Raw genomic sequence first — 16,028 nt, forward strand, 5'->3', positions numbered from 1 at the left:
AATTAACCGATCACTCACGATATTAGCAAGGATCAATTTAAACATAGTTAGGAATTTAACTATTAATAATTTCTAGTCTAAATAAATATAACTGCCAAAACAGTACGATAAGATAGTATTTGGTAACCATAGACGATTTAAATTATGCATTCTATTGGCATTGTTAATAAATAGTTTATCGATCATTTCCTAATTGAAATCAATCCGGAAAATATAGTATAACTAGCAATACTCATGCAGGGTAACTACAATTCAAGCAAGGAATTCAACAGTTATTTGCCAATCCTTCCGTAATGGTTGCGATCAAGTATTTCATGAATATTTTACAATAAAACCATAACCGACTTGTGCTCCTTGCCATGGTCAATCAAGATGAAATGAAGACTAGAAAGAAATTTCTAGTATAATAGTAGCTTAATGATAAAGAACATTTATAGGGAAAATTATAATAGATTTACATCTCTACCTAGTATGTTTTATATATCTTATAGTATCGATACAACAACATTCATATCTTGGATTTTAATTTTAAACATTTCTATAAGGCAGTTACATAATAGTATTTACAATACATGCAACAATTATATTATATACCTTGATTGTAAAAATTGTTTAATATTTACTCTGAGAGGAAATAGCTAATAGATAGTCTATACAGATAAATGAAACATTCATTAGTTGTTTATATATATATATAATTATGATTCATGTTTTATATACAAATATTCGTTAGAAAACACCATCAAGCGTATGCGTAAGCTAAAACTATAAGTAACAAATTTCATCAGAAAATACCGCTTTCTGTTCCGGATAAGACTACAAATTTAATTCAATGGTTAAGTATAATTTGTTAATCGTTCGTATATATGGTCATCTTGCTCGTTACGTTGATTAACTGTTGCTTGGTGAGTTTGAGAATTGCGTCGGCTATTAGATGGTCGGTAATACAGGGAATCATAAACATGTACCGATGAATCATCCGTTTGATCAAAGTTCGGATTAATATAAGCACCTGAAGAATCTTCCTTTAGTTCAAACTCCATAATAGAATCTACATCCCCTTCCTCAGAACTAACCGATATTCGGAATTCGTTGGATCTTGTAGTAGCGTTTGAGACTGTATTATCATCTTCATCTGAATCGGATTCAAGGTGTTGATATTCACCATGAAGTGAAAAAATTGGATTACGATAAGGTTGAATCTTTTCCCGATCATGATTAACTCTACGTTTACGAAAGAGTAAGCTTTTAAACGTCATTTTTCGTCTTCTGTGGACACAAGTATAATAGGTTGCTAGTAACGCAATGAGTATACTCCCACCCAGTCCAAAGATAATGAAAAGCATGATGGAATGGGATTCTATTTCCAGAAAGCGGAAGGAAATAGTGTAAATTACTATTCTTAAGTACTGAAGCTATTTAGAATTTGATCATACTATTACCTCCTTTCTCTTATATGAAATTTACTAGGTTAATGTATAGAAATAAAATAATTTTAAAGTTTACTACATGCATGCTACTACAGTAAATTAAGTTAGTGCTTATTTTACTTTCAAATCATTTTTCTCCTAGGATAACGACATGCGATGATTTTGTCAATGTTGAAATATTTTCGTTAACGTACCTTGGCCAGTGTGTTTTAGCGTACCAATAGATGATAGGCTCAATGACTTAGATGCAGAAGTGGAAAATAAACCTGTTTGAAGAATTTTAACATTATTATAAATGTTACTAAGAAATAAATGTAATTAAAATAGTTAGAACTATCACGGTACAAACGGTAAACATCGTCTACCTTTAACTTTAAATGAATAGGTTGCATAATGAACGAAATATTACGGCTATATCTTAACGAAGAAACCGTTTCTCTCAATATCATAGACAAGCTACTACATAATATTAATGAAAAGATTTTCTAAATTTATCTGTATCTAAACTTTAAAATATTAATTAAGGATGATTATATTTTTATTTTAGTGTTAAATAGATCTAGTTATATAAGCTAATCTTTCTCTCTTTTTATTTAGTTACCATATTTAACACGTATTGCAAGATAACGTTTACTAAATTATTCTAATTTCTATAAATACAGCATTTTAGATACGTGTATATTCTCTTTAATTTTCTTGTGCCTTCTTTTGACTATAACAAACGTAAATAATATTTGCCTCATTCTAATTTTATATAGATGCGCTACAGTACAGTAGATATATTACTTACAGTATTTGCATACGCTAGTTTGATTATAAATATTGCAATATGAAGGTCAAATTACATTCTAATATTAAATGCCGCTACTAAATCATTTATCCAAATTCTCTACGTCTACATGTAATTGTAAAATAATAAGTATGCTCATTTTATTATGAAAGATTGATCAAGATATACTTGCCATACTGTAATTTTCAGTAACGTAATTAGGTATTCGTCTCATATCTCTACATAAGTTTAATTGTATCTTATGCCAGGACATGTTTATCCGTTCTATGTATTACTAGATATTTTATGGCAATTTTTGTTTATGTAATTGCATCTTTGCAGAACTTAGTAGCACTCAGAACTATAAAATAATTTCTATAGAAACTAACCTTGCTGGCATAATTCTCCAATGTATCCATCGCGACATTGGCAAGTATAGTTACTTTTACCCTCTAAGCAAGTTCCACCGTTGCTACACGGATTTGGATCACATCTTTTTATTGCTGTTAAAAATGAAAACAGTTTAACAAATGTAAGATTCAATTTGTAGCTAGTGATTCCAACAGTTCACAAGAAGAATTTAATTGGTATATGAATACAAAAAAAACAAATATGTAATCTCATACCTCTTTGACATAACAGCCCCGTATAACCGGGATCGCAGTTACATTTATATCCATCTGTAAGGCTAATGCAAGTACCATAATCACCACATGCCAATGAAGGAATCAGCATGGTGCCATTAGATGTAGAACAATAATCAATTCCTATATTTCAAGTACGAAACAACAGAAATAAAAGTTAGCTATTAAGCTTGGCAATTAATAAATTGATCGTTAAAAACAAATGGATATGGAATAGTTAAAAAGGACTAACTTTGTTCACAAAATCGGCTAGTAAATTCTTCTGTACATTTGCAGATATAACCGTTAAACTCATCTATACAACTAGCACCATTTTGGCATTGATTTGCAAGACACTCGTCAACTTCAAGGCTGCAATCATTTGTTGTCCAGCCAGGTGGGCAATGGCATGTATAACCATTAATTTCATCACGGCATGTAGCATTATTAAAGCATGGCATTGAAGAACATTCGTTCATATTAATTTGGCAATGAACACCAGTATAACCCAATCGACATGAACACTGATATTGGTTGATTAAGTTATGACAAGTTGCACCATGTTGGCAAGGTTGATTGGCTACTTGGCATTCATCAATATCAGTTTGACAATGGCTTCCAGTAAATCCAGGCCTAAATATGATTTAATTAATTATACAATGCAGTATTATCCATTATAAACAAGTTTTATTGGAAATGGGCTTCAATTTTTTGGTACGATCTACAACTTTCTCAGTAATTTAATGCCATCCATTACAAATTTACATAATTTAGCACACTGTTAAGTCTGACTAAATCTATTCTCATTGCAATATGTATCCTATGCAATATTATGTGCTATACGGCAATGTTAAATAATACATAAGTTGTTCCTATTTTGTGGTCTAATTTACCTGCATTGGCAATGATAACCATTAATGGAATCATTACATGTGGCATAATTGAGACATGGGTTGGATTGACATTCGTTGATTTCCAACTGGCAACGAATACCGTGGTAGCCAGATTGGCAATGGCATTGATAGCCATCAACTAAATCAGTGCAATTACCGTTATGAAGACAAGGTTGACTAAGGCATTGATTAATGTTGGTCTCGCAATGGAGACCAGTAAAATCTTGATGGCATAAGCAATGGTAACTGTCAACATTGTCCATACATGTGCCTTGATTTAAGCAAGGTTGGCTGTGACATTCATTGATATTAATTTCGCAGTGTCGACCAGTAAAGCCAGATTGACATTGGCAAGAATAATTTGCTTGCAAATCGTGGCATTTGCCACCATTTAAGCAATAATTATCTTCATGAAGACATTCATTAATATCATTTTGGCATTGATTACCAACATAACCAGGTTGGCATTGGCATTGATAGCCGTTAATTAAATCGACGCATTGGCCACCATGTTGACATGGTAAAGATGCACATTCGTTAATATTAACTTGACAGTTTCGATCGATAAAACCACGCTGGCAACGACAAATATATTGGCGGATTAAATCTTCACATTGGCCGTGAACACAAGGTGAACTTAAGCATTCATTAATTTCATTTTGACAGCGTTGACCTTGATAACCAGTTCCATTACAATCACATCGATATTGATTAATGCCTTGATAGCATAATCCACGATGTAAACATGGTGAACTTTGGCATTCATCAATATCATGTTGGCATTGCTTACCATCGTAACCTAATGGACACTGGCAGCTATAATCAGCTAATAAATCTTGGCAATGGCCACCATTTTGGCAAGGTCGGCTTTGGCATTCATCTATTTCAACATGGCAATTTCTACCGGTATAACCAGGTCGGCAATGGCACTGATAGGAATGAATGCCATCAATGCAAATACCTCCATTTTGACATGGTTTGCTATGACATTCGTTAATGTTGATTTGGCAGTCAGATCCATTATAACCAGGCTGGCATTGGCAATGGTATCCTTGAGCAAGATCACTACATATACCACTGTGTTGGCATGGTGCATCAGCACAACTATCGATACAAGATTTGCCTTTAATACCCCTAGGGCAATCGCATTGATAATCATCTACTAAATCGCTACATTTTGCATTAGAATGGCATGGATTAGGTGTACAATCGTCAATATTAATTTGGCAATTTTTGCCTGTATAACCTGCTTGGCATATGCATTGATATTGATTCAATAAATTTAAGCAAGTACCATTATGATGGCAGGTATGATATTGACATTCATCAATATCACTTTGGCAGTGGATACCTGTATAGCCAGGTTTGCATAAGCATCGATATTGATTGATTTGATCGATACATTGGCTATTATGGAGACATGGAGAGCTAGCGCATTCATCGATATTAATTTGACAATTTTGACCCATAAATCCAGCTGGACATTGGCATTGATATTGATTCACTAAATCTCGACATTGACCACCATGATAACATGGTACTGATTGGCATTCATTGATATCACTTTGGCAACTATTACCTGTAAATCCTGGCCTACAATAGCATTGATAGCCATTTAACTGATCTTGGCATGTGCCATTATTTAAGCATGGTGAACTTGCACATTCATTAATTTCAGTTTGGCATGATTTACCCGTATAACCTGATTGGCATGAGCAATGATAATCATTTACTAAATCACTGCAATTGCCATGAATGCATGGCGCTGAAAAACATTCATCGTGATTGATTTGGCAATTGAATCCGCCATAACCTGGTTGGCATGAGCATCGATATGAATTCGCTAAATCATGGCACGTTGCTCCATGTTGACAAGGCTGAGAGCCGCACTCATTAATATCCAGCTCACATTTTTTACCTGTATAACCTTTTGCACATGCACATTGATAAAAGTTGAATTGATTGATGCAGATTGCATTATTTTGGCATGGATTACTGGTACATTCGTTGATATCTATATTACAACTTCGACCTTTTACTCCATCTGGACAATTGCAAGTGAAGTTATTAATTTCATCCTATGTATGGATAAAGATAAGAAATTTTATTAAGTTTGAGTCTTTCGGTTTATTTAAGGTGATCGCTTTCTTGTAGGTAGAGTAAGGCGCTCAAAGTATATCTTTATAACTGATTCAACTTCTACATTTAATCAGATGTAGGTTCATTTTTAACGACATTTTTTATCTGTTTGAGCAATAGTTTAAATGGTCTCAACTTTTAATAATCTAGTAACTATAGTTTTATGTAACAAGATATAGTTTTATAACGGTATTTTTGATCTGTTTAAGCTATAGTTCAATTAAATGATCTCACTTTTCAGCAATCTAGTAATAATGATTTTATGTTATAAGATATAGTTATATAGTTATAGTTCTATTTTTGGCAGTATTTTTGATCTGTTTAAGTTATTGTTTACATGAATTCATTCTTCAGTAATCTAGTAATGATAATTTTATATAAAAGAGATTATATACCTTACAAGTGCCATTATGATAGCAAGGATTAGGGGAGCAATCGTCGATATCTGTATTATTTTTTCAAATTGTGTTCAATATGAATTAATTAGAAACTCTAGAAAATCCATACGGTATGTATAGTCATACGTGATATTTAAGTTAGTAAAAATTTGACTCTGTAATATGTTGAATTTATTACAATCTTACTTGTTTCACAATAATATCCAGTAAATCCTTGCAGGCATTGGCAACGATAATCATCCAGCAAATCGATACATTTTGCATTATTCTTGCATCGATGCTTAAGGCAATCGTTAATATCTTAGGTTATAGGGAAGAAAAAATGAGTAAGATTCGTTTTTATAAATGATATAAAGTGGTAATAGACAATCATGGCGTATCCCTGACTAACGGAAACTGTTGTAAATCTCTTAATCTATATACTTACTTTTCTGGCAGTGATCACCTTGAAACCCACTTCCCGTACAGTTACACGTATAACCATTAATGCCATCAACACAATTTCCACCATTTAAGCAAGGAAATGATTGACATTCGTTTATGTTAATATGGCAATAAGTGTCATGAAATCCTGGCATGCAACTACATTGATAACCATGATTACCATCAACACATGTAGCATTATTCATACAAGGTTGGCTAGAACATTCATCAATATTAACTTGACAATGATGACCAGTAAATCCTGCAGGACAGTAACATTGATAGCTGTCGACTCCATCAATACAGGTGGCAGAATTTTGGCAAGGTGATGATTGACAGTTATTGATATTAGTCTCACAATGGATACCTGTAAATCCTCTCTTACAAGTGCAAGAATAAGACCCCATAGTATCGTGGCACTTTCCTTGATGATGACAGGTAGTTGGTGTACAATCGATAATGTCTAAATAATTTTTAGTAGATTAGTTAGTGTATAGCTTAGAAACACCAGCTATGGATAATGTAGAATAGATAATAACTTCAACGAAATATAATAGACATTGTCACCATTATATCCTTCACATACAAAATGATTTTACCTTCTTCGCAGTGGCTACCAGTAATTCCTACGGGACAATTGCAAGAGTAGCTACCAAATCGATTAATGCAAGTACCATTATGCATGCATGGATGTCGTAAACATTCATTAATATCTGAACGATAGTGCAGGATAATATTTTTAAGGCATGCTGAATTTTTCGTTTATTTATTGTAAATATTATTCTTACCTCCTCGACATCTTGATCCTGTTAATCCTTTTGGACATTGGCACTTATATGTATTCACTTGAGTATTGGTACATTTAGCATTATTTTCGCATGGAAAACTACGACATGGATTCATATCTAGAGTATAACAAATGGGAGGAAAATATAACTAACAGCATATAATGCTACTTACTGCCAAATAAATAGTTACTGTAACAACGTTATCCATGTATCTATTAATTAGTATTAACATATTACTATCAGCTGTAAGCTTATTAAAGATTTATATGTATACCTTTCATGCTACGATTGTTATATTAAATATGATAGAATTAATGAATTTATAAAATTGACATAAAAATGTTAAAATTATTTGGCTGGTATTTGGTATAGAACTAGTAATAATATCCTAATTATTCCTATAACCAATCATAGCATTTTCTCTTTAAAATAGAATCAGTATAGAATTTTAGGTTTTAATCCCATCTATAGGACAATATTTTAATATCAATTCGGGGAGGAGAGCATTCTATCATACAAACAATTTCAATCTTTATTAAGCGAAATCATATATAAAATTTCTTATTGAGTAGAGTTGATATCTTACCGTCGCTACAAGTCTTTCCTGTCCAAGATACTGGACATATGCAATGAAAATCATTTATTCTATCAATACACGTGCCATTATTCCCACAAGGATTGGATACACATTCATTAATATCTAAAGTTAAAAGAAGACACTCGTAAATAATGCTGAATACACGTATGACGGCTCTACCCACGAGGATGAAAAAGTTTGTCATGACATCGCTTATGAGAGAAGATTTAGCTATGGTACTTTACATTTGCATTATACTTAAATATGAGAATTACCATTCTGGCAACGTTGTCCTTCATATCCTTGAAGACACTGACATTTATAGAGATCTGGGCCATCATTTTGACAGCTTCCTTCATTAAAACATGGGCTTAAACGACATGAGTTCATATCTAATTTTAATAGACAAGGGTAATTGCAATTTAAGTGCAATAAATTCAACATAAATAACGATATTAAACATCAACTAGTCGCTAAATAGTATTTCACATTTTATTGCATGTAGACATAAATTTAATTCATTTGCTACATAAATTATTATTGCTCAAGGTTTAGCCTACAGTTAATTTTTGCATTCTTGTTACCTTTTTCGCAGTTTTCTCCCGTCCAATTAGCAGAACATGTACATTGATACTGTTCAATACCGACATTTGTACAAGATCCCCCATTTTTGCAAGGCGAGCTACGGCAACTATTTAGATCTATATATATATATATATACATTATCCAGGAGAGATTTCATACAAATTATTTCATAGATAAATAATTACTGACACGTGTAAACTTAAGCTTGCGATCAACTTCCAGTGAATGATTTATACAAGAGAAGACAATCAATTAGATTCATATTAAGACAATCACCTTGGTCGCAATGCTTTCCTGTCCAATCGGAAGGGCACAAGCATTGGTAATTATTAATTTTATCGATACATTTTGCGTAGATATGCTTGCAAGGATTTGACTTACAATCATCAATATCGACTATAAAATGTAATATAGGAAATTTTATCACGGTTAACCTGAAATTTACACTATTTATATCGACAGACTAGACACTGGATTAATTTGATACCACTTAGAGAAACTTACATGTCTCACAATACGATCCGGTATGATTACTAGGACACTGGCACTTAAAACTATCAGGACCGGTATTATCACACTTTCCACCATTTCTGCATGGGCTACTTTGACAGGAATTTAGATCTATATTTAATTATTTACGTTTTAGATTCGATCGATGTACGAGTCTAAAATCGGTGTAGTATAATAATTGCGAAAATACCCTATATGTTTACGCTAAGTCATCTGATATGAAATTGCTTTTATCATGGTTAAATTGTGATGTAAGAATACATGAAATGCCTGTATTAAACAACGTTATTCAATATAAGAGCGAATAAATGATCTCGTCCAAGAAGTACTAGAGTCTAAATCGGTATAGTATAACAATTATGAAAATATCTTGTATATTTAAAACTTTAGTAGAAGAAATATTTAAACTCACCACTATCACAGTTAATTCCTGTCCATTGATAAGTGCAATTACAATAATATTTATCTGGACCAGTATTGTTACAACTACCGTGTTTACAAGGTGAACTTCTACAAGAGTATAAATCTAAAGCATGATAGAATATCAGAGATATGTGAAATCATAAATGATAATAAATATATTGGCTTTAGCCATAATTTAGGCTAATTTAGAAATTGTTAAACATTTGGTAGATTGCACTGTATGAATATTGGGAATAATTGATCTAAACTTTTAAAAACTATAAAATTGGCCTATCTTACCTGATTGGCATTGTTTGCCTGTCCAGCCTGAAGGACAGTGGCAAGTATAGGATTGTATACCATCTACACAAGTTGAATAAACATGCTTGCATGGATTCGGATAGCAATCATCGATATCAACTGCAAATATAAATATCCATAATTGATGTGCTTAAGCTTTAAAGACGAGTACCGATTTCAATTTATCAAGGATATTATTAGTCTAACTGAAAGATTAAATACCAACATGTTTCACAAGTAGATCCTGTGTAATTGGTTAAGCAATTACAAGAAAACTGATCTGGCCCAGTATTAAAGCAAGTTCCTTGATGTTTACATGGATTACTTCTGCAGGTATTTAGATCTATTAATAGATTAATCAAGTTATTTTCTGCCATTATTTGATTGTACATATAATACTAATGCTAATAATAATCCTTTTCAGCCATCTTTATATTTGTATATAGTCTACCTAATTATCAATTATTAAAATTGCTGATTCTCACTCTTATGCCTAAATGAGTGCTGATCGATGCAACACCAATTCTATCTATCGCCTATAGTTAAACTTGTTAAGCCAATTTATTATATGAGTAAAGCAAAACCAATAACTGCTGGCTTGATGCAAAGAAATACTATATTAATTTTTTATAATTATTATTCTGATTTAATGTTCTTTCATCTATAGTAGTCATAATTCTTTCCTGCCAATCAGTGATATATTGTAAGTTTAGGAAATAAACGTATGTCCTTCAATTGGGATATGTAAGATAGTTTATTGAGATCGTAAATTTTCATCGTATATTCTTTACTGATACTGTAATACAGTTATAGATTCCAATTCTTTGCAGGACATTATAACATCTTCTATCTATCAATCGGTGTAGTTGCTATCCAGCATTTGGTAGTTGTAATTTTCTGAAATAATAACCTTGTTCGCAATGTTTTCCAGTCCAATCTGATGGACATAAACATTCATAACCATGAATTCTATCTAGGCATTTTGAACCCTGTCGATGACACGGATTTGAAGCACATTCATTGATATCTGCAGATAAAATATTTTCTCAAGATTTTTCCTAATTAACACTAATAATTATCTAGCTCAAATAGTAATCAACCTAGAATACCTGTCTGACAATGTTGGCCAGTAAAGCCAGCTCTACAAAGACACTTATACTGATTAGCCCCGTTATTATGGCAACTTCCGCCGTTATCGCAGGGTTCGTTTCTGCAAGCGTTGAGATCTAATTAAAGGAGAACCATCGCGTATAAGAATAACTCATAGTATTCTCTATCCAATTTATGATAAACAATAAGCTATCACATTTGTCGTAAACAAGTATTGCAGATTATTTATAAGCATATTGCATATCGGCCTGAATTTACGTCTCATGTAAAATTTCGAAATTGAAAATTATCTAAAAATCTGTATACATTAACGTGCATAACATACTGGTTAATATCCGTAACAAAATAATCTTAAACTTATTGTAAACATAGCATCCATTTTGAGCTACAAGGTGCTTTCAGCTTTCAACCTTTACAGTCTTTATAAGTAAGAGTATATTAAAACATTTCTTAAAGTATAATAAATATAAAATCCTATTACAAGACATTTGATATCCTTTAATTCTTTTGTCTACACCCAGGTTCGATTTTGTAGAATTTAATACTCTAACATAGTCAACTTTCCCACTGGATATGGATAGAGTAAACTGCTCACATTATCATTATATTTTTTTAAATTTAAAAATTAAAATCTGATTGCTATACATTCAATTTGAGCTACTTATTACCATTATGGCAATGTACGCCGGTGTAATTGGTAGCGCAAACACAACGATATCCATTAATATCATCGACGCAAGTAGAAAATCTGGAACATGGACCGGATGCACATTCATCAATTTCTGTCAATAATTACAAATTATCTAATTAGCGCCATACTAATGCTTTATAGACAAATTGGCAATGAATGAATACGATTTAGACTTGTATGAAATTAATTAGGATGATGATTAAGCTCCTAAAATCTAAATTAATCAAGGATATGTAATTGTCCTTTAGTCATACTTATAGTACAATTCTTTCCAGTATAACCCGGTTGACATTGACAACTGTAGCTGTCTCGTCCAGTGTTAGAGCAGGTAGCACTGTGCTTGCATGGATTATGGCGACAAAAATTTAAATCTAAATACAGGTATATTGACTTTGTTAAATCTCATAACAGAATTATTCCATTAATATTGACCGGATACTAGTAAATCATGATAGATTTTAAAGATAGCATAGGTGAAATTGAATATTGATGTAATTGAAATTGCATTTATAAATTCGATTTATATCTCCATGTTTTTATACAATGTGAATTTACCATGTTGGCATAAGTTCCCTGTTCTATCGTTAGGGCATAGGCAGCGAAAATGATTAACATTGTCTTGACACGTAGCGTAAGAAGGACATGGGCTTGAGGCACATTCATTAATATCTTCATTTATTAATTTAATAATAGTCATAAAGATTGCGTCAGATTATGAGCATTCTCTTCAATTAAACATAACTATTATCTAGTGCAGCAGAAATTTACCATATTGGATATGCTATAGTACCAATAAGATTTAAACGCTGACAGGAAAATTTCGTTTAAATATCAATGACAAAGCCAAGTGTAACTTACTTATGGAACAGTCTGAACCATTATGTCCAGGAAGGCAATTACATCGAAATTGATTGATACCAATGTTGAAGCAAGTTCCACCATTGCGACAAGGTAAACTTCGGCAGGAATTTAAATCTATCGACATTTAAAATAAATTAGGCAGGATATTATTGTTACAGAAACTTTCATTAAAATAGATCGATATTATAGATGCATGCACAACGACATTTTTAGTTTAGAATAAGTGCAACATGCTATTTCTAGAATTACTTTAATTTTGTGTTAATTAAACATCATAGGCAATTATATTTGAATTTTTATGAGTAGAATAAGATTTCTAAAATAAAATCTGAAATAATTTGCATTTCTAACTAGGAATAATTGCATACCTTGCTCACAGTGTCGACCAGTAAATGAATGGAAGCAAATACAAGTATATGCATCTGGTCCTGTATTGCGGCAAAATCCTCCATTTTGACATGGTGATTTTCGGCAGATATGAAGATCTGTTTTCAAGAAATAGAAAAATTAAGTCTCGACTTACTTGAAAAGCGATTTATCCTGCTTATTATTCATTATTACTGTATAAGATCTGTTTCAAGATATAGAAAAATAAGCCTAAAATTGATCTGATAATAATTGATTTTACATATTTTGCGTGCTGTTATACATATTGCTCGTTGTTACTGTTTTTTCAAAATGATACCCATTAGTTTTTACTTTAGCCGCTGTTGAAATAACTTTTAAATATATTAGACGAATCGTGTCTTAATCCATATGCTACTATAGCTGTAAACTTGATATCATTCATATCAAAAATAGGTAAAATGACGGATGTAATAGTAGAAATGCGAAAATTGATCTGAATGTGCAGTTATAGGAAAGAAATAATTCAACAAATATGGAAGCAACCTTTTTCACATCGAATTCCAGTCCAATCATTAGGACATTGGCATGTATAACCATTAATACCATCAATACAGGTTCCGCCAGAGAGACAAGGGCTAGATAAGCACTCATTAACATCTATATAGTGACATAAGTTCGTTATATTTAGAAAATATCCCAAAAAGCAGGAATGATATTGCTTATTAATAACTACATAAATATTCGATTTTGGCACTGCTACAACTTAAATACATTTTCAATAATCGAATATCCGTAAGTAACAAACATATTTATTCTAGATAGAGTAAATCTTTCAAATATAAAATAATAATACTGCATATTCGAATAGTGTGTATGGAACAGCAAAATATCAAGCTAAAAAAAAATGTATTTTGATATGATCATAAACGGATTTGATATAGCTTTTATGTATTTCTAGAGCTCCATCATGAACTATTTCAATGAGTACTATGGGAAAAAATACTTACTATTTTCGCAGTTTTTCCCCGTATATCCTGGAAGGCACGAACAAAAGTATTTATTTATACCTGTATTCATACAAGCAGCTCCATTTCGGCAAGGATTTGTTCGACACATCCTGTAATCTGTCAAGTAGATACAAGTTTATACGCAGGGATGGAATATAGTACTAGGGATGATGATGCAAAAATTTATTTCAAAAATACCATCTTGACATCTGCTGCCGCTATAACCATTAGCACATTGCATCTGGACCTTGATGCGAAAAATAGATTTGTAATTTATTGGTCGCTGACCGGTTAAGACAAATGTCTTGGTATGACCAGGTGAGACGTCAATATTATTATTAAATCTATCTAGGAGATCGTCTTGTCCATCAAAATAATCTTGATCATAGGCCGTGATATGAAGTCGAAATTTACCCTATCAGTAAATTCAATAACGTGAATAAAGTTTCTATTTGCATAGAGTAATCGAACGTTTAAAGCTATCATTCAACGAAATTGTTATCATTTTATACCGTCCAAGGCTCGTGAATTGGAAAGATAATTGGGTTTTTACGGCCACTATCAGTTAATTTTACATCCGATGGAAAATTGACATTTTCACTTCCATCAAACATAATGGTAGTAAAAGCTGCATATTGGCAGCCATATTGATTGGATTTACCGATACAAAAGTAAAAATAGTAATTACAAGCAGAGAATGTATCGCATTTCCCCCCAGTCCAATCTCTTTCGTGTTGATTGTAATACTTGAGCAAGTGGATTGTCACATAGCCACGAATTTCAGCTGACCAGACGATCTTAATACATCCCTAGGATAACATAATTGAAAGAATGGGAGAATGAGATATGTAACTTGGATGATAACTGAAATATAGATTGCGAAGAGCCAATGTTTCAGATAGAAAAATATTTATGCTGTACTAGCTTACATAATCATAGTGATGAAAAGTAAAAGAGAATAACACTCTAGTTAGCAAATAATGGGACACGAGACTGATGCGTACGTATACATGATCCGACTAAAATCCAAATTAAATGCAAAAATATTAGAATTTGGGGCTTTAGTGGGCTATGCCAGTACTTTAAGTATAATGTTAATTATACTAATAGATTTTATTGCTCTACGTAAATGTTTAATAATACGTAGTTTGGTTTTTTTTCTTTAGCAAATAGTCCTTCTTGAACTATAGGACTATGAGTACTCCTAATTCGAATTTTAGCGGTCTATTGTAAATAACAGCCGGGATTTGGGTTGCAGCTGTAACATATACAAGGTCTATAAAAGTAGCTACATGATTGAACAACTTTTAAATATTAAATTTTATTGGAGTTGTTTTGATAAATTAACAGCAACAGTCGTGTTTAGGGCCTAGCTGGATGTAAATATGCAGATACTTGTAGAAACATATTTGATATTTACGAAAAGCAAAACTGTACTAGATATACCGTACGACATTGCTAAATTATAAGGTAGTCTTCTTAAAATGTATTGATTCCAGTATTTCTAAATTAGCAATAACTACAGATCAACATTAAAGATCGTAAGCTAATACATAAAGTAATTTAAATATGGCATGTTATACCGGAACTATAATCCTCTTAAATGTCTTGATACTAGTATTACTGAATTAGCAACAGCTACAGATCAGTATTGAAGATCGTAAGCTAATATTTAAAGTGATTGATGATCTGTTACATACCTTTTTGAGCTTGAATGTTTAATAGATAATCTATAATTGACAACGGTATTCGTACCTTACTCGTACAGCTGAACGTGTGCATTGCTAATACTAACATAAACTGAATATTTTTACTAGATACTCGTACATATGGTATATTTTATATAGTAATTTTATAAAAATTTATTCTGAAATAGCTTTAAATCAACAATGCTGATTAGTAGGCTGTTGTATAAGACCTTGAATTTAGAGCTTATATTATCAACTAATATTATTTATGCGCTGGGCTATAATATTGGAATTTCATTAAAATTTTGACTATACTTTTAAATTGCATCAATTGTAAACTAGAATTAGTTTTATTAATAACTAATGTATTATATTGTGAAAATTATACAATCGTTACAACCATCTACTGTCATAATGAGGATAGATGTAGGCGATACAATTTTGTGGTTACTTTAGTTTGATAGAAGTTACTTTTATTTATCCGCA

General features: G+C 31.9%; 2 protein-coding genes across 2 annotated transcripts; both read right to left on the bottom strand.

The window, feature by feature from the left end:
• Positions 1-836: 836 nt before the first annotated feature.
• On the bottom strand, positions 837-10,214 carry TRIADDRAFT_57301 (uncharacterized protein; the record flags this gene model as incomplete). Its single annotated transcript, XM_002113617.1, has 19 exons — positions 837-1,360; positions 1,625-1,696; positions 2,589-2,702; positions 2,826-2,966; positions 3,076-3,455; positions 3,716-5,793; positions 6,250-6,299; positions 6,439-6,552; positions 6,680-7,138; positions 7,275-7,388; positions 7,464-7,580; positions 8,050-8,163; positions 8,316-8,432; positions 8,625-8,741; positions 8,902-9,021; positions 9,130-9,246; positions 9,548-9,661; positions 9,838-9,957; positions 10,064-10,214. 19 exons carry the CDS (start codon positions 10,212-10,214, stop codon positions 837-839), a joined length of 5,133 nt encoding a protein of 1,710 aa, XP_002113653.1.
• A 492-nt stretch (positions 10,215-10,706) lies between these two features.
• TRIADDRAFT_57302 (uncharacterized protein) lies at positions 10,707-15,636 on the bottom strand (the record flags this gene model as incomplete). Its single annotated transcript, XM_002113618.1, has 11 exons — positions 10,707-10,864; positions 10,947-11,063; positions 11,616-11,729; positions 12,497-12,613; positions 12,868-12,984; positions 13,391-13,504; positions 13,855-13,881; positions 13,915-13,971; positions 14,143-14,269; positions 14,367-14,663; positions 15,610-15,636. The coding sequence occupies 11 exons, from the start codon at positions 15,634-15,636 to the stop codon at positions 10,707-10,709; spliced, it is 1,272 nt and encodes a 423-aa protein (XP_002113654.1).
• Positions 15,637-16,028: the final 392 nt, after the last annotated feature.

This window comes from Trichoplax adhaerens, genomic scaffold (assembly GCF_000150275.1).
Source record: "Trichoplax adhaerens TRIADscaffold_6 genomic scaffold, whole genome shotgun sequence".
Lineage (NCBI taxonomy): Eukaryota > Metazoa > Placozoa > Uniplacotomia > Trichoplacea > Trichoplacidae > Trichoplax > Trichoplax adhaerens.